Raw genomic sequence first — 20,634 nt, forward strand, 5'->3', positions numbered from 1 at the left:
ATTGTTCCCACACAGTTTAAAGTAGTATCATATATTTTTATGCAGTTATGTTTCAAATGATAAATATCGTATCATAACCCTAATCCATGGACTGCAGCAGACATCAATAAACATCTCTTTCCATGCTGTTCAATTTCCCTTTTCTTTGAGACAGTAGTTAACTGATTGTTATTGTGAGTCCTGAATGTTCCATGTAAGAGCTGGTAAGTTTGAATGGATTGAATATTCCAGGTCACGACTGATGTGTTTAGACTAGGCTGAATGCTCCATGTCAGAACTGGTGCATGTGACATCGAGACAGGGTGATGAAACTAGAGGTCTGCACGGGCCTTAAAATGAAACCCGACCCGTACCCGAGACCATGTGCATTGGGACCCTACCCGGCCCGAACAATACCGTCAGATTTTAAGCCCGAACCCAACCCAACCCAAACCCGAAATTGCTTACTATCTAATTTCTTCTCCTAGTAAGTACTGTTGCAATAGGCTACATTTTATGTAAGCATATAGGCAACATTCTTATCAGTATTGAAACAGTAAACATATACAGTTTTAACAAGGCACAGCAGCCCCTTAGTACACTAGAGCAGATGGGAAAAAAAGCATTGCCTTACAGTTTATTTGTTGAAACTTCACCCTGGTGTAGAACAGTCTGGAATTATATGAAACAATGCAACAGTCCCCTCTGTGTAGCCTGAACTTGTTTAGAATGTTGAATCTTTGTGACATCTGCGCTAAAAACAATCTAGACGCAGCGCAAAGAATGAAACAGAGCGCAGGTGTCTCAACATGTGTTTTTGAATTTGAAGTTCTTTTTAACTTGACATGGTGTTTAAATATGCTGTTCCTGCGCGAGATGCTGAAGAAAAAGCGAGATGCGGTGCGAATGTCAAAGACATTCGTCCAGCATGTTTAAACAATGGGAAAACAGAACAGATGTGCACAAAAACACATTCGGTGTGAACGGCCAGTAACTCTTCTGTTCACGCGTGTCTGTGAGTGAGAGCGCGAAACAAGTTCGGTAAGCCTGTTTATTTTTTTTTCATTTATTACAAACCCGACCCAAACCTGAAGTCCTACTTGAAAAACTGACCCGAACCCAGCCCAAAATCCCTCGGGTTCTCGGGGTCCCATCGGGCACAGGTCAGGTTGCAGACCTCTATATATGGGCGGACTGGGAAGAGTTCCCGGTTGTCCCTATGGCCAGTCCACCCCTGCCTCTAGATGAAACCCTTCAGACAGGTGTCTGAGAAGCTCTCCAGTTTGATCTGCTTTGTTTCCTGTCTCCGTCCCTTCCACTACTAGTCACAACAGAGTATCACACACCAGGACACCAGGCCAGGTCTAGATCTAGGTCACAGAGGTGCTTGTAATGCGTGTGTGTGTGTCTCGAGGGAAGGGGAGGGGTGGATAATTGGGTTGGGACCAGATTGCTCATTAAGAGTCCATCCAAGCAAAAGTCCATTGGTGTGTTTTGCAATGATCCAACCATCTGTTTTTTTTTCTTTACTCAGTCATTCACCTCCATTCAGATTGTCTAAGTAATATCCTTTTGTCTCCAGGAGGTGTTGATGTGTACGTTTGGGGCTTACTGTGGTCGAAACGCTTCCAGTGTCACAATTGGATCAACTTCAACTAATCCTGATGGTCACATGACTCAAGTCAGATCCTGATTGGTTGGTCTTTGGAACTCAAATGTCTGACACAGTTCAGCGTGGACAGTTTAAACAACAGTGGCAAACAGGCAAGAGAGTCTGAGAGATCATAAGGGAATTGCTGTTGGAAGATTGTTTGGACTTTATGGATACTGGAGAAAAATCAATTAAGATGACAGAGTGACTGGGGAAGAGAATTACAGCAATGACCTAACCAAAGATACTTAGGATGCAACAGCTGAATGAATGTGAAGTGAGTTCACACCATTGATGAGAAGCAGCTAGTATTTATTTATTCATTATTATTATTGTTTATTTATTTTAATATGATAGAGAGCATGTAATGACCTTTAGGTTTGGAGAGAAGATGTGTGTTGCTCTGCATAATTGAGGCTGCCTTTTGTCTTTGTTGCTTGGGATGTAATTGGATAAAGTTAGGCTTTTGTGAATGGCTGTACTATATATTAACTTTCCATTGGCTAACCATGACATTTCACTCAAACTTTTTCTCGAAGCTTTTTTTTTTTTTTTAAATGCACTATATAATTATACTGTCTTCAAATTTGGTCAAATTTCATATTTACATTTTGAAAGGATTTTTTTACACTACTAATTAAGTTAATTAGTGTGCAAAAAGTTGCCTGTGTGACACTTTTTAAACAGGTTCTATAAATACTTCCAGCTGGAAGACTTGTGATATTATGGTTGCAGCCACAAGCTATATCTAGCCTCATAACACTTTTTCACTTATTGTTTACAACTAAAAGGCTTGGTCTAATTATTTTGAAGAGTCTATTATTGAAGTATGAATGTAAAATCTTAAAATGTATTTGGATGCATTTATATATTTGTATAATTGCATTTATAAAGCAATGATTTTGATAGTACCTTACTTGGACACAAAATATGATGCTTTAATGTGTCATAAAGTAGTTGCGAGCTTAAAAGAATAAGAGCATTAAGTCATAGATATTTGACATCATATTACTGCAATTGTCTTGTCTCTCTACACTTTTTCTATGTCAGATACTAGTCACTAATTGTTTTATGTGATTATATGTAACACAGAGTGCTTGTTAATAGTCTCTTGAAGAAGTCTTGCATCTCTCAGTTGATGTTTGCATCACTCCTGGCCACAGCGTTGGCTCACAGTATGAGACTAACTTTGTTCCGTCCTTCAAGGTTTAAAATAGACTAGAGACCTGAATGGAAATTTGCAAACCTGAATATGTATTTTGTGTGTCTTTTTTTTAGATCTAAAACTAACAAATAAAGCAAAAAGGAGGAAATCTCCAACAAAGAACCAAAGCAACACAAACCTAAGGAGAATATACCAGACAACTCACCAAGAAACAAGAAAAGAAGCAATTGAAAAGGAGGAGAGAAAGTGATTGAGACAAGATGAAGTTGGAGGCATCTATAGAGGACATGAGTGAGTGGAGGGAGGTCGATTTTGCACTGAACTGCACCTACATTGTCCATGACCAGGCGTCCGAACCTAACTTCAGTCTGCCCAAGGCCATGACTTCCATCCCACGGAACCTCACATTCCAGTATAGTGCAGACAACCAGGTACAGTACACTTAGTCTGTTGCTTTTTTAAGCCTTTCTAAATAAATGTCCAATTCCCATATTTCAAAAGATGGTTTAAATGGTTTGTCATCATTTAACACACAAATTTGACCATTACCAGCTTGTGCAACACTACAGCGGCTATTTTCCTGGAGCAATTATTAATACAGTATCAAGTACCATGGCAATACCATATTTGTTTTTATACACTACCGGTCAAAAATTTTGAAACACTTGACTGAAATGTTTCTCATGATCTTAAAAATCTTTTGATCTGAAGGCATATGCTTAAATGTTTGAAATTAGTTTTATAGACAAAAATATAATTGTGCCACCATATTAATATATTTCATTATAAAACTAACTTTAATTAAAAAAAAAAAAAGTTTTTGAAATTGATGACTTGGACCAAATAATAAAGAAAAGCAGCCAATAAGTGCCAAACATAGATGGGAACTCCTTCAATACTGTTTAAAAAGCATCCCAGGGTGATACCTCAAGAAGTTGGTTGAGAAAATGTCAAGAGTACATGTCTGCAAATTCTAGGCAAAGGGTGACTACTTTGAAGATGCTAAAATATAACACAATTTTGATTTATTTTGGATTTTGTGTAGTCACAACATAATTCCCATAGTTCCATTTATGTTATTCCATAGTTTTGATGAATTTACTATTATTCTAAAATGTGGAAAAAATAAATAAATATATATATAATAAAGAAAGAGTAAGTGTTTCAAAACTTTTGACCGGTAGTGTATGTACCATGGTAGTATCTTGGGAGTACCATGTACATACCATAGTAATCCTATCAGACACCATTACTGTATTATTGTGTTAACAGTACATATTTGTAAAGTTATGAGCTTAAGTGTCTTGGTACTTCAGGTTTCCCTCTATCTGGGTTTGATCCAACACTCTTTGTTTTACCAGCCTAGATACCTAACCTTTAAGCTATCACCACCAAGACTTAAGGAAATGTAAGTCCATGAAGTGGGATGGTTCAATAAAATTAAAGTATCAATACACTTTAATACACAAATTAGAGTACCACAACAACTGTGACACTCAGTGGGGGCACTTGCTTGGCCTTCACAGGTGTAGTTTAGTAGGTCAGTGTGATGATGACAGTCATTGGCAGGTCAGGGATCAGAGAGCTAAAAGGCCCATCAGGTGACATGGACTCTAAACAGCCTAATCACATAAACTCTCTCTCTCTCAGTCCAATTTCAGCATGCGTATATTTACACACACAGCAGAGAGCTAGTGTGCACGTGTGTGAATATAAGGTCTTATCTACCTTAAACTGCAGCTTATTTAGCAAATTTACTAGCAAAGATTACTGTTAGATTAAGTAAACGACACAACTGGTAGAGCATAGCGAAAGGAACTGCAAGGACATGGGTTTGAATCCTAGCAAAGGTATAAACTGATAAAATGTTTACCTTGAATGCTCCGCAAGTCACTTTGGATAAACATGTCTGCCAAATGCATACATTTAAAGTACTGTAGCGCTTTCAACAACAATAAGTTATTCAAAATCTTTGTTTTTCTATCATCTTCCTCACTCTATTTCTATCTCTTGCTTGTTCACACGCATGTTCCTGTGTTTTCTTTTGTGTCTGTCCCCATTCTTCATGCTTTCTGCTATTCTTTTTTGTCTTATGCATGATCCAATTTCCCTCCTTTGCAGGTGAAAGTTAGTTGCACTTTTCAAAGCCCTCTGTTCTTTTTTATATTCTATCATGCTGAAGGTGTGAAATTGTGGTCATCAGTAAAAATGCTGAGCTCCGCATACAAACACATATAGACAAACATGCACGTACACTCTAATATCTCATGTGAAACAAAATGTACCGAGACCAAAATCCAGAACATTTTTCAAACAATTAGTTCAGACTTCACATTATTTTTATTGACCAGACAGAGAGTTCAATTTTCGGTCAATAAAAATTACGTGAAGTCTGAACAAAATGTTTGGTCTGAGCTTAATTGCTTCTTTCTCTTCCTTTTCTCTTTCACATGCCTTTTATCTTGTTCGCATTCTCAGTCTCATCTTTTCCCACACATGGCCCTCTTTTTCAAGCACGGAGCTAAAAACAACCTTGCCCTTGAATACAAAAACAAATTTCCTGTCACGATACACAGAGACATGTTTAAAGATTCTCTCAGAAGCTGACACATTAGTAAAAATTAAATCAAAACTTGTAATAACTAACAACAGTAGCTCTCTCTCCCCTAATCTGCACTCTAGCTGAAATTTACAATACAGTGAGGCATTGCCCACTTCCCATTTCTGAGCAAGCTATTCCTCTTGTCTCCTTCCCACCCTGCTGATTCTGTGAAAAATATTGCTCTTACGTTGTTCATGGCGTTAGCTTTAGATAGGAAAACCCACATCCTTTGAGTGTGTCAGTTCCCGGAAGGCCCCAAGAACCCAACAAACTCTTTTTATTGGAATTTAGGGACGTCGGAAAGCTAGTTTCGTTCGTGACTAGTCTGCTAGTCATTAGCTATCCAGTTTCTGTGAAGCATGCAGACACATTATAATGTTTCTATACCGGTGAAAGTGTGCATATCACTGTTCTAATACATTTTCAATGAGCAATTACTGCAAACTGCAAAACAGTGTGTGTGGAAGTACAGAAAGTGACAACTTCACTACTATCTGATAGCATTTTAAGACCAGTAGCACTGATAGTAGATTAAGAATGCATTGTGAAGAAATAGTTAGTTTTTGTTTTCTTTTATCCTTTTATTGCAAGCTGCGTAAATTTGAGTAAAGGGGCAAATAAGCTTTTGGTCTTAAATTTGCTCAAAAATAAGTGATTTATTTCACTTTATTCATTAATAATTTTTCCAACTGAGGATGTCCCCAGGTGCTCCCAAAGGAAAGTTTTGTCTGATTTAGTAAACTTGTCGAGCCAATTTTGTCCCTAAACTATAGCTAAGTAACCCTAAGCAACCCCCATGCCCCATCATAGAGACAGTGTTCTCTAACCATTTTCTTGAGACGTGTGCCTAACTGAGGGGGGCACGTGACAGATGGAGTGATCCGTAACAGGGCAGCGAAGGACACAAATCTGCACACATACAATTACAAGCCAAAGGAAATAGGTTAAGCTTGACTGATTAACTTTCGTTTGAACTGAAGCTCCTGAACTGAAGATCCTTGGAAAGCTTGGGGAGGGGAGGTCATAGTTGGATAGAGGTTTGAGTGCTTTAGCGTGTGCTTGGGGTGGCGTTGGTGGCGTTGGTCTTGTCAAAGAGTGACACTCGGCCCCCCCACCCCTGCTTACTCACTAAACCCCATCTGAGCAGTTAATCATTAAAAACCAACCAATTAGTCACGCAACGCTAATGACGCACAATTCTACTGTCACCCTAACTCTCATCTCCATTTCTATGCTTCCTCCTTTTTGTAATTTCTTGGCATAAATCAACAATCATAAAGTTTTTTACATGGCTAGTAAACTTTTGGTCTTGAATTTGCTGAAAATAGGCGCTTATCAGTTGAGAGTTGAAAGGAAATGCATGATAGTCGCATGTTGGGGGGGGGGGGGGGGGTGAGAGGTGACCCCCCACGCCACAGTGTGACCTACATACAAGCCTTAATTCTGGTAATTTTTTCTACTGAGCATCAAGAGTACACCACCTGCTCCATCCCTTCACTCTTTCTGTGCCTTTTTGTCCTCTTTTGTCCTTTTTTTGGTCTGAAAGGGACAGTTCACCCAAAAATGAAAATTCTGTCAACCTCATGAAAATTTACTCGCCCTCATGTTTTTACAAAACTGTTTCAAACCAGTAGGGGAGATGTTAGACGGGTTGATACATTGAAAGTAAATACTGACAGAAACTGTCAGTCCCTAGCATTCTGCCTAACATCTTCTTTTGTGTTTCACTTAAAAAAGAAAGTTATAAGGGTTTGGAGCGATATGATGGTGAGTAAATTATGACAGAATCATTATAGAATCATCCCCCCTTGTTAATCTCATGCCTTCCTTAACTCTTTTTTCAATTGTTTTGAAGTCTTTAGACAAAAGATATGAGATATGCCTCGCCGAACACAATGAAATGTACTTCCTGTTCAAAGAAGATAAATCATTAATCATTTATTTATAATCACCCCCCCCCCCCCCCCCAAGTTGTTTCACAAGTGCCACTATTTACTCTTGCAGGTAATTGGTGTCTTCAGCAAAGAGTATATACCTCAGGGTACACGATTCGGGCCCCTACAAGGCGTCAACTACACCAAAGACAATGTTCCCCCTCAGACCAACAGGAAATACTTTTGGAGGGTAAGTGACTTCATTGTTGATCTGACCAATTCTAGTGAGAGAAAAGCTGCCAAACCGGCCATGACTGACTTTCCAGAGAATTTTAGTGAAAAGGATCCAGAAGCATGCTTATTCATGTTCAAATACTGTACATACAAATATGAATTCTCTTCTTCAGCATGATTACCTTTTTTTTTCACACGATAGCCATTCCTATTAGACTCGAGGGCTTACTTGGAAAATGCAGAAGAAGCCCTGAAAGATCTTATTCTGTTTGTTCTGGATTCCTGCTTTGTTCTCTACTATTGGGTATACCTATTGTGAAACCATTAGACAAAAACACAAATGGTAGCGCAAGTCTTTGGTTTTGTGGTCAGGTTTTTAGAGAAGTCGGTGTTACAGTATAGTGGCAGACACACACACACAAACACACAATTTTTTTGTTGCTGTATACTGCATGAAAGTCCAGTCTTTAGATTCCTATTTTCATATTAGCATGCATCTAAATGAACTTTGAAGTGTCTTTATCTCCCTGCCAAGGTCACTTCATATGTCTATGTGTGTGTTTATATGTGTTGGTGTGGGCGTCCTATGCAAGCGCACACACGAGTGCGTTTGAGTGAGTGTGTCTGCGCGTGCTGTAGGTACGTGCGTTGATGTGTGTCGCTGTGGGTTTTCCTAATCTTAGTTGTCCTTTCCTCTCTCCTTTTCCTGTAAATCCATACTGACTTCCTGATGGTAGCAGCAAAAGCCATAAAATGATGCACCACATCACATGACTTAAAGGCAGATTGATGTACGTGGAAGGGGGTGTCCGTGAGGGTGAAAGTGTGTTTGTGTTTATAGTCTTCAAGGGTGTGTAACTGGTAAAAGAAATGTCTGAGTAAAGCTATGCATGCCCTGGCACGTCAAAGCAGTGAATTCCCCTACATTCAAATGAGAGAGAGAGAGAGAGAGAGAGGGTGGAGAAATGGGTGGAGACTGTGCTTGTGACTTGCAGCATGTGTAAATAGTTTGACGGTGGCTGCCATAAAAGAGAGCTGACATCATTGACACAGAGAGTTACTCTGTGGGACAAGCCGAACACACACACACACAAACACTTTCACAGGTTAGAGGAAACAGAGGAGTTGATATAGACAGCTGTTTGAAGAGCATTTTGTTCATGGCAGAGGTGAAGAATAATATAAACTTTCGGAAACTGCTTATTTGAATGTCACTAAATTGGATGTAAAAAAAACTATAGTGTCTTATAATGTAGGTCTGCATCAGTTAACATGATTTCTCTTTTCTCCATCTAGATCTACAGTGGTGGGCAGCTACACCACTTCATTGATGGCTACGACGTGCAGCGCAGTAACTGGATGCGGTATGTCAACCCCACGCGCTCACTGGCCGAACAGAACATGGTGGCCTGTCAAAATGGCCAGGAGATCTTCTTCTACACCATCCGGCCCGTGGAGCCCAAGCAGGAGCTGCTGGTGTGGTACAGTGGGGAGTTCTCCCGAAGACTGTGTGGTCAGCCTGAGCAACCAGGCAGAGAGAAGCCAAGTGAGTCACAACATTATTTGGCATTGGGGAGGGAAAAGTTGAATGGAGAAGTTGGGTTTCTGTAGATAGTGGGATATTTGATAATGCTTGGATGGAGAGGTTGTGGACCATTGGTCTTTATTTTCCTCTGCTTTCCTTCTTATACCTTCTCTCATGTCTCTCCATTTCGAGTCTTCTTCCTTTTTTATGTTTCTCTTTATACCTCTTTCCCCATCTCTATCTTTGTCTTTCTTTCTTGGGACAATGGTATAAGTCACCTCAACTACCATTGTATTGTGCCCCTCCTGTATGAAGTAACTCAAGACTGAGAGAGACAGGATGAGTCTTGGTTTGTACTGTGCTCGGTATCTATTCTTATCTTTCTGACTCTCAATCAGCTGATTCCTGCTGAAGGAAGATGTTTTTAATGCCTTTATCTACAAAGATCAGTGATGATAAAATGGACACCCTTAGTTCCATTGTATGTTTATGGCATATGGCATATCATTATTTCAAAACGGTGAAAGAACGTTTAACTGAAATAGGAATAAGGATGTTTATTTTAGCAATATATAAAACGTTATCAGATATTGTAGTTTCAGGCTTTTATTCACTGCCAAAAAATATTATAAAGTTACTAAATACAACAATTAATTAAATCTGGTCCTAATAATTAAATCTGATGGAAATTCTGCTGAAACCAGTTTATATCATTGTTGCTCAGACTCCCTTTACATTCGTCAGATTAACTCTCACATTTCTAAAGTGCTTATTAATTTTAGATAAGATATTGCATATCCTGCATATATATATATATATATATATATATATATATATATATATATATATATATATATATATATATATATTGGTATATAAGTGTATACGTTTCTGTCCTAAAATGTCATTTGAGACTCTAGAGGTGAAAACCAATGAAAGTGACCGTAATGCATGTATATACATTTGTGCATGTATATGACAAATGGTGGACTGTCTGGATATTGCTGTCTGTGGAGGTATTTTGTGATAATGCCTTTTTCACATTGATTCAATTTCACACCGACACTGTGCTATTTCTGTCTTATTCACTTCTCGCCATTTATGTCTGTGTATGTGTGCGTGCATTTTGTGCGTGCGTTTCTGTCTGCTATTGTTAAAGGCCATTACCTGAGTCATGTTGACACACACAGACACACACACACTACGGTATCCAGCGACACTTTCACTGAACAATTACACATAATTATTGAATATCCCTCTTTAGGAAACCTGGCATCATGAAGCACTTCACCCTTTCTTAGAGACTTCTTTTTTATTCATGTCATTCAGACTGCTTTAATAAGTTTTACTTCCTGTGTGAGGTTAAAAGAAATCTGTATATTCAGTTTTACAAACCATGAAACATCCAACAACTCTTAACCATTTTAGTGTACTTTTGTATAAGTGTACGTATTAGAACACACTTAAAATGCTCTGCATTACACTAAACTTTGAAAGTGGATCCATGATTTAAATCTCTGTTGCTTTTTAAATCTGATTTTAGAATTTAGTTTAGAGTTTAGAATGAGTTGAGTTTTTTGCTCTTTAAAGTTTCAAATATCCATTTTCACTTTCCTCGTGGTAGTTAGGAAATGTCTAACTACACACTGCCTGTAAATGTTGCACCAGATTGGTTCACATTAGGCTTGAGGAACAAAGTTTTAACCACAGGGTAATAATATGTTTGTGAAATCTTCCTACTGCTGTGTGACACAGAAGATCAATGTACCACTCTCCATGATTTTGCAGGTTGCATCTGAGTCACCACGAAGTTTACTGAAAGAAGCTTGCTGTTGTGGCTTTCTTTTTACAATCTCTAGAGCGAAAGGACAGTAATAATCTGACCTTATCTCAATTCCCTGTATAACAGTCAGTAACAGTTAGTGCTGAAGTGATGCCATAGGATTTTTCCCATGGTTGAGGATGTCTGCTGTTATGGTGAGTCAGAGCAGTTTCTGAGTGAGAAGTATAGCTGTCACACGAGGCTCCTTTCTTCCGATATATACATATAACCCCCACCTCCCGAACCTACACACACCCACACTGCGAACACCCACATAGTTGTAATCTAATTGCTGTGTGAAAACAGTACTATTTCTGTGTCAAACAGAAACCAGTCTGATATCTTCTGCCTGTCAGCTTTAAACTGAAAAAGCTACCATTTACCATAAGTGAGCATCTGAGGAGGAAGGTTATGAGTAGGTGTATGACAGGCATACAGGCACATTTAATGGGTAAGACATTGACCCCTAAAGGCCAAAGTATACTTCAGTTTTCTGAGTACTGCACACATGGTTTTTTAAAATTTTGTCACCAGCGCAGTATGCATGGACTGTCCGGGTGCAGCATGACATTGCCAGAGTATTACAAAGAAGTTGTGCGTATGCATCTAACACGCCCGTATGGGCTTATGGTCAAAAGAAAAAACTTTTAAAGGCTGAGCGCTGAAAAATGAATTGTACCCTACCCTTAAGGCTACTCTGCAAATTGACTGTGAAGCATGAAGATGTGGATACTGTATGTGTTGAATGATTGATGTAGCAGCAGAGCTCCAAACAAGACAAAAGCCATCACATACAGTATAGCTAGTATCACACTTGGTTCAGTCTTGGTTTCTCACCTCTACTGACTTTGATACACACTTCACCTCACACTGACGTTTTCTCTCTTTCTCTCTCTGTTTTATCTGTTAACCAGAGCACATACCTGATAACGCAGGATACGACTATCAGAAGCAGCCCCTACCTCAGTATACCTACTACCCTAAACAGCCCCCAACCCCACACAAACTTCAAAGTGAGGGAGAGGAAGATGAAGTCGAAGTGGACGAAAAGATTGACGTAGAGGTTATCGAGAGGGACACGCCGCCTGACACACCAGACGAACAGGTTGTGGATTTTAGCAAGAAGATCCATAAAGCTGCACCACCAGAGCCTATGCATTCTCCACATTCCAATCAAAGAGAGATGAACATGAGCACTCATCCATATCCCACCCTTTCCCCACCTCAAGACCTTCCTCTCCACCTACATGGCCTCTACGGTAATCGAGAAGGCTTGATCTCGTACCCTCTATTGCCCTCACCAAGACCGCTACAAGCTCCATATCCTATTTTATCACCATACAACCCCCATTATCAGCGCTTATTGTTGCCTTCATATTCCCCTCCCTTTCCCTCCATGTTGCCCTCAAAAGGAGGTCTCCGGTACAATGGCTTCCTGAGTAGTGATGGCTTGCCCTACACCTCTATACCCCAACCTGGTTTGTTACCTGTTACATTGCCTTATCCTACCCCACTTCACGGAGGTCTGAAGGAAAGAATCCCGAATGCTTCACCCCATGGAGCTCATGCAACCCCTGAACTCTCCCCTCAGCCAAAGCATACGCCCCAGCAAACCTTTCAGAAGACCTTCTCTGAATGTGAAGAGGCCATCAATCTCAGCATGGCTACACCCAAGAGCATGTCACCGTCATCCTCGTCCTCTCCGCCAGTCCCTGGGTACAAATCTCTCCCGTACCCACTCAAGAAGCAGAATGGCAAAATCAAGTATGAATGCAATGTCTGTCTCAAAACATTCGGTCAACTCTCCAACCTCAAAGTGAGTAGAGTGTTCTTGACTACCTTACATTCATGTTTTGAAAGACTTGGTGTGATTTTAGAATAACTAAATTGTATAAATTTATGTTTAAGGTGCACTTGAGGGTCCACAGTGGAGAGAGGCCATTTCAATGTAATCTTTGCAAAAAGAACTTTACCCAGCTAGCCCACCTACAGAAACATCACCTTGTCCACACAGGAGAGAAGCCACATGAGTGCCAGGTAAGATGAGAACATGTGCATGCTGTAATCTGTAAAACAATAGATAGATAGAAGATAAAGGACATTGCATGACAGTTATACAAGGTTAACACACGATGACGCTCACCCACAACATTGCTTATCTCTAATAGAACCTTCACCTTGTCACTCCTGTTTCCTTGAAGGGAAAATGCTTTGTTGAACAGGAACTAGAGAGGGTGTGGCTGTGAATTCAGCCTGTGCTTTTCATTTATCTTGGCCACTGAAAAGAAAGCAGCGCATTAATGAAATAACACGTCTGGCTCCTTGTATACATACCAAAGTGACAGTGAGGCAATTATGTAAGGCGGCAGTGCTGTAGTTTGCCTTTGAATTACAGGATAGTTTTTCTCTTTTAATATCCACAGGTGTGCCACAAACGCTTCAGCAGCACTAGCAACCTCAAAACCCACCTACGTCTGCACTCCGGGGAGAAGCCCTATCAGTGCAAGCTGTGTGGTGTGAAATTTACCCAGTACATACACCTCAAACTCCATCGTCGGCTGCACAGCTCTCACGACCGGCCCCACTGTTGCCAGGCCTGCAACAGGTGTTTCATCCATCGCTTCTCTCTGCATCTCCATCAGCGTTCAGGCTGCTTTCCGAATGCCCGTCCAGAAATCCCAGAACTGAGACGAGCGGTGGAGCTTATAGAGTGCTTTGATGCCAGTCACGAGGCTGAGGCTCTGCCTGAGAGTGCCGGAGAGTCTCAAGTGGATGCCACCCTGGAAGAATGGTTGGTGAGAAGTTTGGAGAGTGGCGAGGGGAAAGAGGACCTTGGATTCCTCAAGGCTTTTGCTGCAGTACCACAAAGGGTGACTGCCATCGGACATCACCAGGAAAGAGCCAGTGTGGTACACTTCAACCATCGGCCCTCTATAAAGACAGAGGAGGAGTAGATGAGGGAGAAAGTTGAAAGGATGACATTATAGCTTTTTCAGGTCTTCCAGAAACCACAAAAAAATTTTATTTAAGCACATGGCATTCCCTAGTTGACACCAAAAAAAAATGTATTTAAGCACATGGCATTCCCTAGTTGACACCTCCCTGGTACACAGGGATAAATCAGAGAGAGGAAGAGTAAACCAAGCTAATAATAGATGCATCAAACAAATAGTGTTTCCAAAGACTTGAAGAATGTGTCAAGTGATTGCACTTCCACTCTCTGACCTGCTTTAGGATGAAGATGTGATTTATAATGTCCTCATATTTGTTTGGTTTTTATTCTGATGAGAGTCTGTTTGTTTGAATTTGTCTTAACTTATTACTGTCAAAAGTTTTTTTTTTTTTTTTTTTTAAAGAGCACTGTATCAAATGTTTTTTAATACTTATTTGTGTACTTCTCTTTTTTTATGTATGGCTTACTGTTGGGATTTATTTTAAATGTTGGGATTCTCAGGAATAATTTGTCAATCCCTCTATGGACACTATGTGACAGTCCCAAATGGATTGGATATATACTGTCCATTCCAAGTGTGATTTCAGTGTGTATGTGTACAAATTGTGTATGTTTGAATGATTGTTCCTGGATTTAAATGACTTTAGACAAGAGCCCTTTTGAAAATATAAAAAGCTATATTGACAGTAGTGTCAGTAACTTTTTTAATATTTTCTAGGATTTATTCACTGTCATTTCTGAGTTGCTTTTCAAAACTTTCTGTTTTCTTGTCAGCAAATAGATTTTAAACTCCTTTGACACTGAAAAGAAGACATGCATGACTTTTTATTTAATATTTAAATTGAGAGAAAGATTCTTTGTTTTATTAGTTTTATTTTATTGTTTGTTACTTGGTTGTGTCTACCATTGCTTACTGTTGTCTCTTTAATCCAAACAAGTATTTTTAGCACTATGAAAATTTCCAAATCAGTGTAGCTGGAATTGAATTTGCCAATCATCTCAGATGAAGATTGCAATAGTTCTTCTTTTCTTTTTTTTTTCCTTTTTTTTTTTTTTTTTTTTTTTTTACTGCAGACACAACTGTACCTCATACTAAAACAATGAAATTGTTAGATTGATTTTTTACACTTGTTTAATTTATTTGATGTCAGCACTGGAAAAAGCTGGAACTAGATCCAAGTGCAGGATATTTGATTCTTAGCTACAAAAGGGATTATAAATGAGACTGTTCCATTACTTTTTTGTATAGTTCTTTTGTTTTGTTTTTTTTTCTACTTTATTTTTGACTCCATCTGAATGTTGATACTTTATATGTGAGAAACTATTTTTGACAAACTTTTATAATGTAGCACATTAAACATTACTTCTCTAAGCTCTCTGCTCTTTCTGTCATGTTGTGGTGTTGATGAACTTACTATGTCAATATAATAAAGTTTTCACACCCCTACACTCGTTCAACAGCCTTCAAGTCCCACACAAAATTTGGTCTCTGTGGTCGTATTTCTAGAAAGTAGAGGAACTGAAATTTTGGCTCATCAGCTAGGACTGAAAAAAAAAGCCCACCATCACATGCAATGCTGTTTTTCATTTTGACATAAAAAATAAAAAAAATCATAAACCACCCCTTTAACCTTTACCTAATGTTATTTTGTAGCACGGTTTACAGTAAAAAAAGAAAGAAAAAAAAAGAAGAAAAAAAAACAGTTCGGTTTCAATTTAACTCCTCTCAGCTTTCAAAAGAGTCATTACAATTATTATATCATATTTAAAGTGATAGTTTGCCCAACTATCATTATTTTGGTAGAGTTACCAAACTTGAGTTGCTGCAAACCCATATAATTTACTTTCTTCCATGGAACACAAAAGGAGTTGTTTAAATGACCATTCACTATACTGGAAAAAAGCCTACAACATAAAATTCTGCCTAATATCTCTTTGTGTTTTGTGTACATTTTGATGACATCAAAAAGATGACTCTATTAAATAGACTTCAACATTAGATATGAAATATTCAAATACTTTTTGAAAAACACAATAGTACAAATGTGTTCAGAAGAGCTGGCAATTATGTAATGAAAAGGCACTAGCAAAGAATCAATTCATCAAGTAAAAAACATCTTGGGAGTTTATGCCACGTTCAGTCAGGTCATTCCAAGTTTCTTTGCAATGGTTTGTCTAACCTGTACTATTACCGAGCACTATCTTTTAGGCTCCAAGCTGTGCACAGGTAAAACTGTGGTGAGATTGTAACCAGTCCAGCTTGAATCGCTCCAAGCGGGATTCAAACTGGTATCTCCGGCATGGGAGGCGGGCGTGCTAACAAGGAGGCTAAAGTCTACAGCCTCTAGCACGCCTCTTGAGGCAAGGGAAGTAAGGTTTACAAACACTGCACAGAACGTACCAGTTGGCTACCGTTACTTGTTCAACACACAAATGTCAGTAACTAAAGACAGGGCAGTTACAGTAAGAAATGTCTCATGTCTTTTCTCTGTCCTTTCTTCAGTACAACACTGTTTCCTTTTGTCACATCCTCCCCTCTTCTCCTCTTAAACACACACATGAAGGGGGAGCCCCACACACCACACACACCTCAGACCAGAACAAACACACCTCAGCGGGGGGTGGGGGTGTGTGTGTGTGTGTGTGTGTGTGTGTGTGTGTGTGTGTGTGTGTGTGTGTGTGTGTGTGAGAGAGTACGAGGTGAAGACATCTGTCACTGACAGCATGTCAAACCACCACTTTGAATAAATCTTAGGAGAAGTTGCAAGAGGCCCTTTTATGGCAGAAAGGAGAAAGAAAACAGAGACGCATGTGAAAACATACTACAGAAAAAGAAAGAGTGGAACTTGACTTGCTGTAAATGACATGCAGAGTGTGTCGTATGTGTGTCGTGTCAAGTCAAGTCTAGTCATTTTTATTTGTATAGTGCTTTTCACAACACAATTTTTTTCAAAGCAGCTTTATAGAAAATCATGCATTAACAAAAAATTGAACTGTAATACCTATAAAGTCTTAGAGTAATCATTGTGTAGTTTGATTAAATATGATTGTAAATTGTGTATAAAAATTAAATAATTAAATAATAATTGTATTTAGAACCCCAGTGAGCAAGCTGAAGACGACTGTGGCAAGGAACACAAAACTCCATAAGATGTTGGTTAATGGAGAAAAATAACCTTGAGAGAAACCAGGCTCACTCTGGGGGCCAGTTCCCCTCTGACTAACCAGCATGAATATAGTGCCAATATTAGTTATTTATGTGCAGTGCAGGTCATGGTTTAAAATGAGTAAACTAAGTAAGTGTTAAGGTCCAGTGTTTAAAAAAAACGTTTTTTATGAACTGTAAGATTAATGACTAATGTCTTTGAAGTCCATCCTGGATTAACACAGAAGTTCACATAGATGCATTGTCCTTTGTTAGTTGGCTGATGAATTGCTGGCAATTAAATGATAGTCTATATATTCCATTTCAAGAGTGTAGTCCATCAATATACAAAAAAGATGCAAGCAGAGATCAATGAGGTGCATCGCAATTCAACCGGCAGGTCATTTTGGTGAGGTTCGGTGGGGTCCAACCAAAGTCCAAGGTTCAGGCAGTGGCATATGAATTATCCGATGTCTTACAGTTGGAGCTGGCATCAGTTCATCCTGTGAAGTCCATCGTGATGTCTGGCTAGCACCGGCTGCATTTAGTCATCATCACTCAGAGACACATAACAGTGGTGTCTGACACCAAGCAGGAACGGAGCTGGAGCTGGATCTGGCCGGCTCTGGTAACCTTGGTGTATAAATCCATGGAAACAAATAGAATAATATTAGCGTAGCAGTCATTCAATTTTATGCAAAGTTATAGATCATGATAGACGTTTCTTGTTCCTGCAGACCTTACTAAAGCAGCCTAATTGTGAGTTGATGGATAAATTAGGTGTATGCCTGGCTAAATAGATGAGTCTTTAGTCTAGACTTAAACTGAGTGAGTGTGTCTGTGTCCCAAACAGTGTTAGGGAGACTATTCCATAGTTTAGGAGTCAAATATGAAAAGGATCTACCTCCTTTTGTGGATTTTGATATTCTAGGAACTATTAACAAGCCAGAATTTTGTGATCGTAATGAACATGATGGAATATAACGTGGTAGAAGTACTGCAGAGCTAGACCATTCAAAGCTTTGTATGTAGTTAACAGAATTTTAAAATGAATACGAAATTTAACGGGTAGCCAGTGTAACGACAATAAAATGGGGCTAACATGATCATATTTCTTGGTTCTGGTCAGCACTCTGGCAGCTGCATTTTGAACCAATTGAAGTTTATTTATTGATCTTGCTGGATATCCTCCCAGTAATGCATTACAATAATCTAGTCTTGAGGTCATGAATGCATTAATTAGTTTTTCAGCATCAGCAATAGAGAGCATGTGTCGTAACTTAGCAATATTTCTGAGGTGGAAGAATGCTGTTCTACAAACATTGGAAATTAGATTTTCAAATGACAGATTGGTATCAAACATAACACCCAAGTTCTTGAAGAAGACGACGTAACAGTACATCCATCGAGATTCAAATTATATATTAGCGGCTTAAATTTAGAGCTTTTTGGTCCAATAATTAGTACCTCTGTTTTGTCAGAATTGAGTAGAAGGAAATTTATGGCCATCCAGTCTTTGATTTCATTGATACACTCTGCTAATTTGGAGAATTGTGAATTTTCATTGGGATTAGAAGAAATATAAAGTTGGGTATCGTCAGCATAACAGTGGAAACTTATTCCATGATTCCTGATAATATCTCGCAGGGGAAGCATATATAAAGAGAAAAGCAGAGGCTCTAAAACTGATCCCTGTGGCACTCCATACTTAACTTTTGTTTGATTTGACAATTCCTCGTTTACACATATCAAGTAGTAACGGTCTGATAAATAGGACCTAAACCATGCTAATGCAAGTCCACTAATGCCAACATAATTCTCCAGCCTATTCAAGAGAATGTCGCGATCTATCATGTCAAAGGCAGCACTAATATCTAAAAGCACTAGAAGAAAAATGCAGCCGTGATCAGTTGATAAGAGCAAGTCATTTGTAACTCTGATAAGTGCAGTCTCTGTACTGTGATGGGGCCTAAATCCTGACTGAAATTGTTCATATATACCATTTCTCTGTAGAAATGAACATAGCTGGGAGGACACTACTTTTCTAGTATTTCTGACATAAATGGTAGATTTGAAATCCATCTGTAATTAGCCAATTCAGGATCAAGCTGTGGCTTCTTAATAAGTGGTTTGATAACTGCCATTTGAAAGTTTCTTGGGACATGTCCTAAGGATAGCGAGGAGTTAATAATATTAAGAAGAGGTTCTGAGATTACAGGGAATAACTCTTTTAAGAGTTGTTATCCAGAGCTTAGTTGGTATTGGATCTAACATACATGTTGTGGCTTTTTATTTTTTGATAAGTTTTGTTAGCTCTTCATGATCTATGACAGCGAAAGTTGCTCGTGAGGAAAGTTATGAGACACTGTTTTCTGTGGTACTGTGACAGATGATTGCATAGTTCCAATTTTATTTCTGATTATTTAAATTTTATCAGTAAAGAAATTCATAAAGTCATTACTGTGTGCGACGGAATATCTGGTTCAGTCGAGGCTTTATTCCTAACCAATTTAGCTACCGTACTGAATAAACACCTAGGATTGTTGTGATTATTTTCTATGAGTTTGCTCAAATATGCTGACCTGGCAGCTTTTAGTGCCTGTCTGTAGCTACAGACACTATCCTTCCAATGTAAAGTTAGTAGCGTCGCTACATATAGTTAGCTACTCCCCAACACTGTGTGTGGACGGGTTTGGGTGGTTTACGAAGACATTTTATTAGGTTACAATCTGGTAAATACAAGGGTATTATGCTATAAATGTGGTTTATGAGGACATTTCTAGTGTCCCCATAATTCAAATCGCTTAAAAACATACTAAACAATGTTTTTTTGAAAATAAAATTGCAGAAGGTTTTTGTGAGGGTTAGGTTTAGGGGTAGGGTTAGGGGATAGAATCTATAGTTCATACAGTATAAAAAAATGTCTATGGAGAGTCCTCATAAGGATGTGTGTGTGTGTGTGTGTGTGTGTGTGTGTGTCATTTTCAAAGTACTTACATTGCCTTCATGTGCAGACTATAAACTTTTAAAAAACTGATAGGAAGATTCTCTAAAACTCTCAACATTAGTTCCTGCCAAAAGTGGCCAGCACAGCACTGGGGCAAATGTGGTTTAGATTTATACTGTAAACTAGTCTTTTGAACCCTAAAAACAATAACTTATGCATAATCATAACAACAAAGAATTTTTACATGAAATGTATTCATTTTGACCAAGCATTGGTCATTGATAAGTAGAGTACAAGAGTAAATATAGGCATACAAAGTAAAAGAAAATTGCAGGAAAAAAGTTACGCAAATTTGAAAACATTATGAATACCAACATGGCTTTTATTCTACATCAAGCAATACTAGCTGCTAGTTATTTGGTAATGAAATATGATGCATTACTAATTCAGTAGAACCCATTAAGGAAATGCAGCGGTGCACTAAAGTTGCCAACTTTTAAAACGTTTGCCAAATTTTAAATGCTTCACTTGTTGCTATTAAGAGCCAAAACTTTGAGAAGCATATAAAATATTTTCTTAGATCAACTACAAGCCCTACATTTGTAATTTAGTTTAAAAAAAAAAAATGAAGAAAAAAAAGGTTTTAATGCTTTATGGTCATCAAGCTCTATTAATGCAATTTACTGCACTCATTAACATTCAGGGACTAAGAACGAAATGTTTTTCACATACGGTTT

At 38.6% G+C, this 20,634-nt stretch overlaps 1 protein-coding gene across 2 annotated transcripts; it reads left to right on the plus strand.

The window, feature by feature from the left end:
• The first annotated feature begins 1,749 nt into the window (after positions 1-1,749).
• On the plus strand, positions 1,750-14,876 carry LOC127424922 (PR domain zinc finger protein 1-like). Of its 2 annotated transcripts, XM_051670474.1 has the most exons (7): positions 1,750-1,907; positions 2,909-3,226; positions 7,402-7,521; positions 8,802-9,051; positions 11,767-12,668; positions 12,761-12,889; positions 13,276-14,876. In XM_051670474.1, the coding sequence occupies exons 2-7, from the start codon at positions 3,056-3,058 to the stop codon at positions 13,804-13,806; spliced, it is 2,103 nt and encodes a 700-aa protein (XP_051526434.1). In that variant the 5' UTR covers positions 1,750-1,907; positions 2,909-3,055; the 3' UTR covers positions 13,807-14,876. The 2 variants fall into 2 exon arrangements, with proteins under 2 accessions (XP_051526434.1, XP_051526436.1); XM_051670476.1 differs by lacking the exons at positions 1,750-1,907; positions 2,909-3,226; positions 7,402-7,521 and adding an exon at positions 8,554-8,674.
• Positions 14,877-20,634: the final 5,758 nt, after the last annotated feature.

This window comes from Myxocyprinus asiaticus, chromosome 34, assembly GCF_019703515.2.
Source record: "Myxocyprinus asiaticus isolate MX2 ecotype Aquarium Trade chromosome 34, UBuf_Myxa_2, whole genome shotgun sequence".
NCBI classification, from domain to species: Eukaryota; Metazoa; Chordata; class Actinopteri; order Cypriniformes; family Catostomidae; genus Myxocyprinus; species Myxocyprinus asiaticus.

What these genes read in the sequence shown, in the direction of transcription:
- LOC127424922 (XM_051670474.1), top strand. Translation starts at nt 3,056, where the DNA reads ATGAAGTTGGAGGCATCTATAGAGGACATGAGTGAGTGGAGGGAGGTC. An exon ending in AGTATAGTGCAGACAACCAG is followed by an intron (nt 3,227 to 7,401) that starts GTACAGTACACT and finishes TTACTCTTGCAG; the next exon opens with GTAATTGGTGTCTTCAGCAA. An exon ending in AGAAGCCACATGAGTGCCAG is followed by an intron (nt 12,890 to 13,275) that starts GTAAGATGAGAA and finishes TAATATCCACAG; the next exon opens with GTGTGCCACAAACGCTTCAG.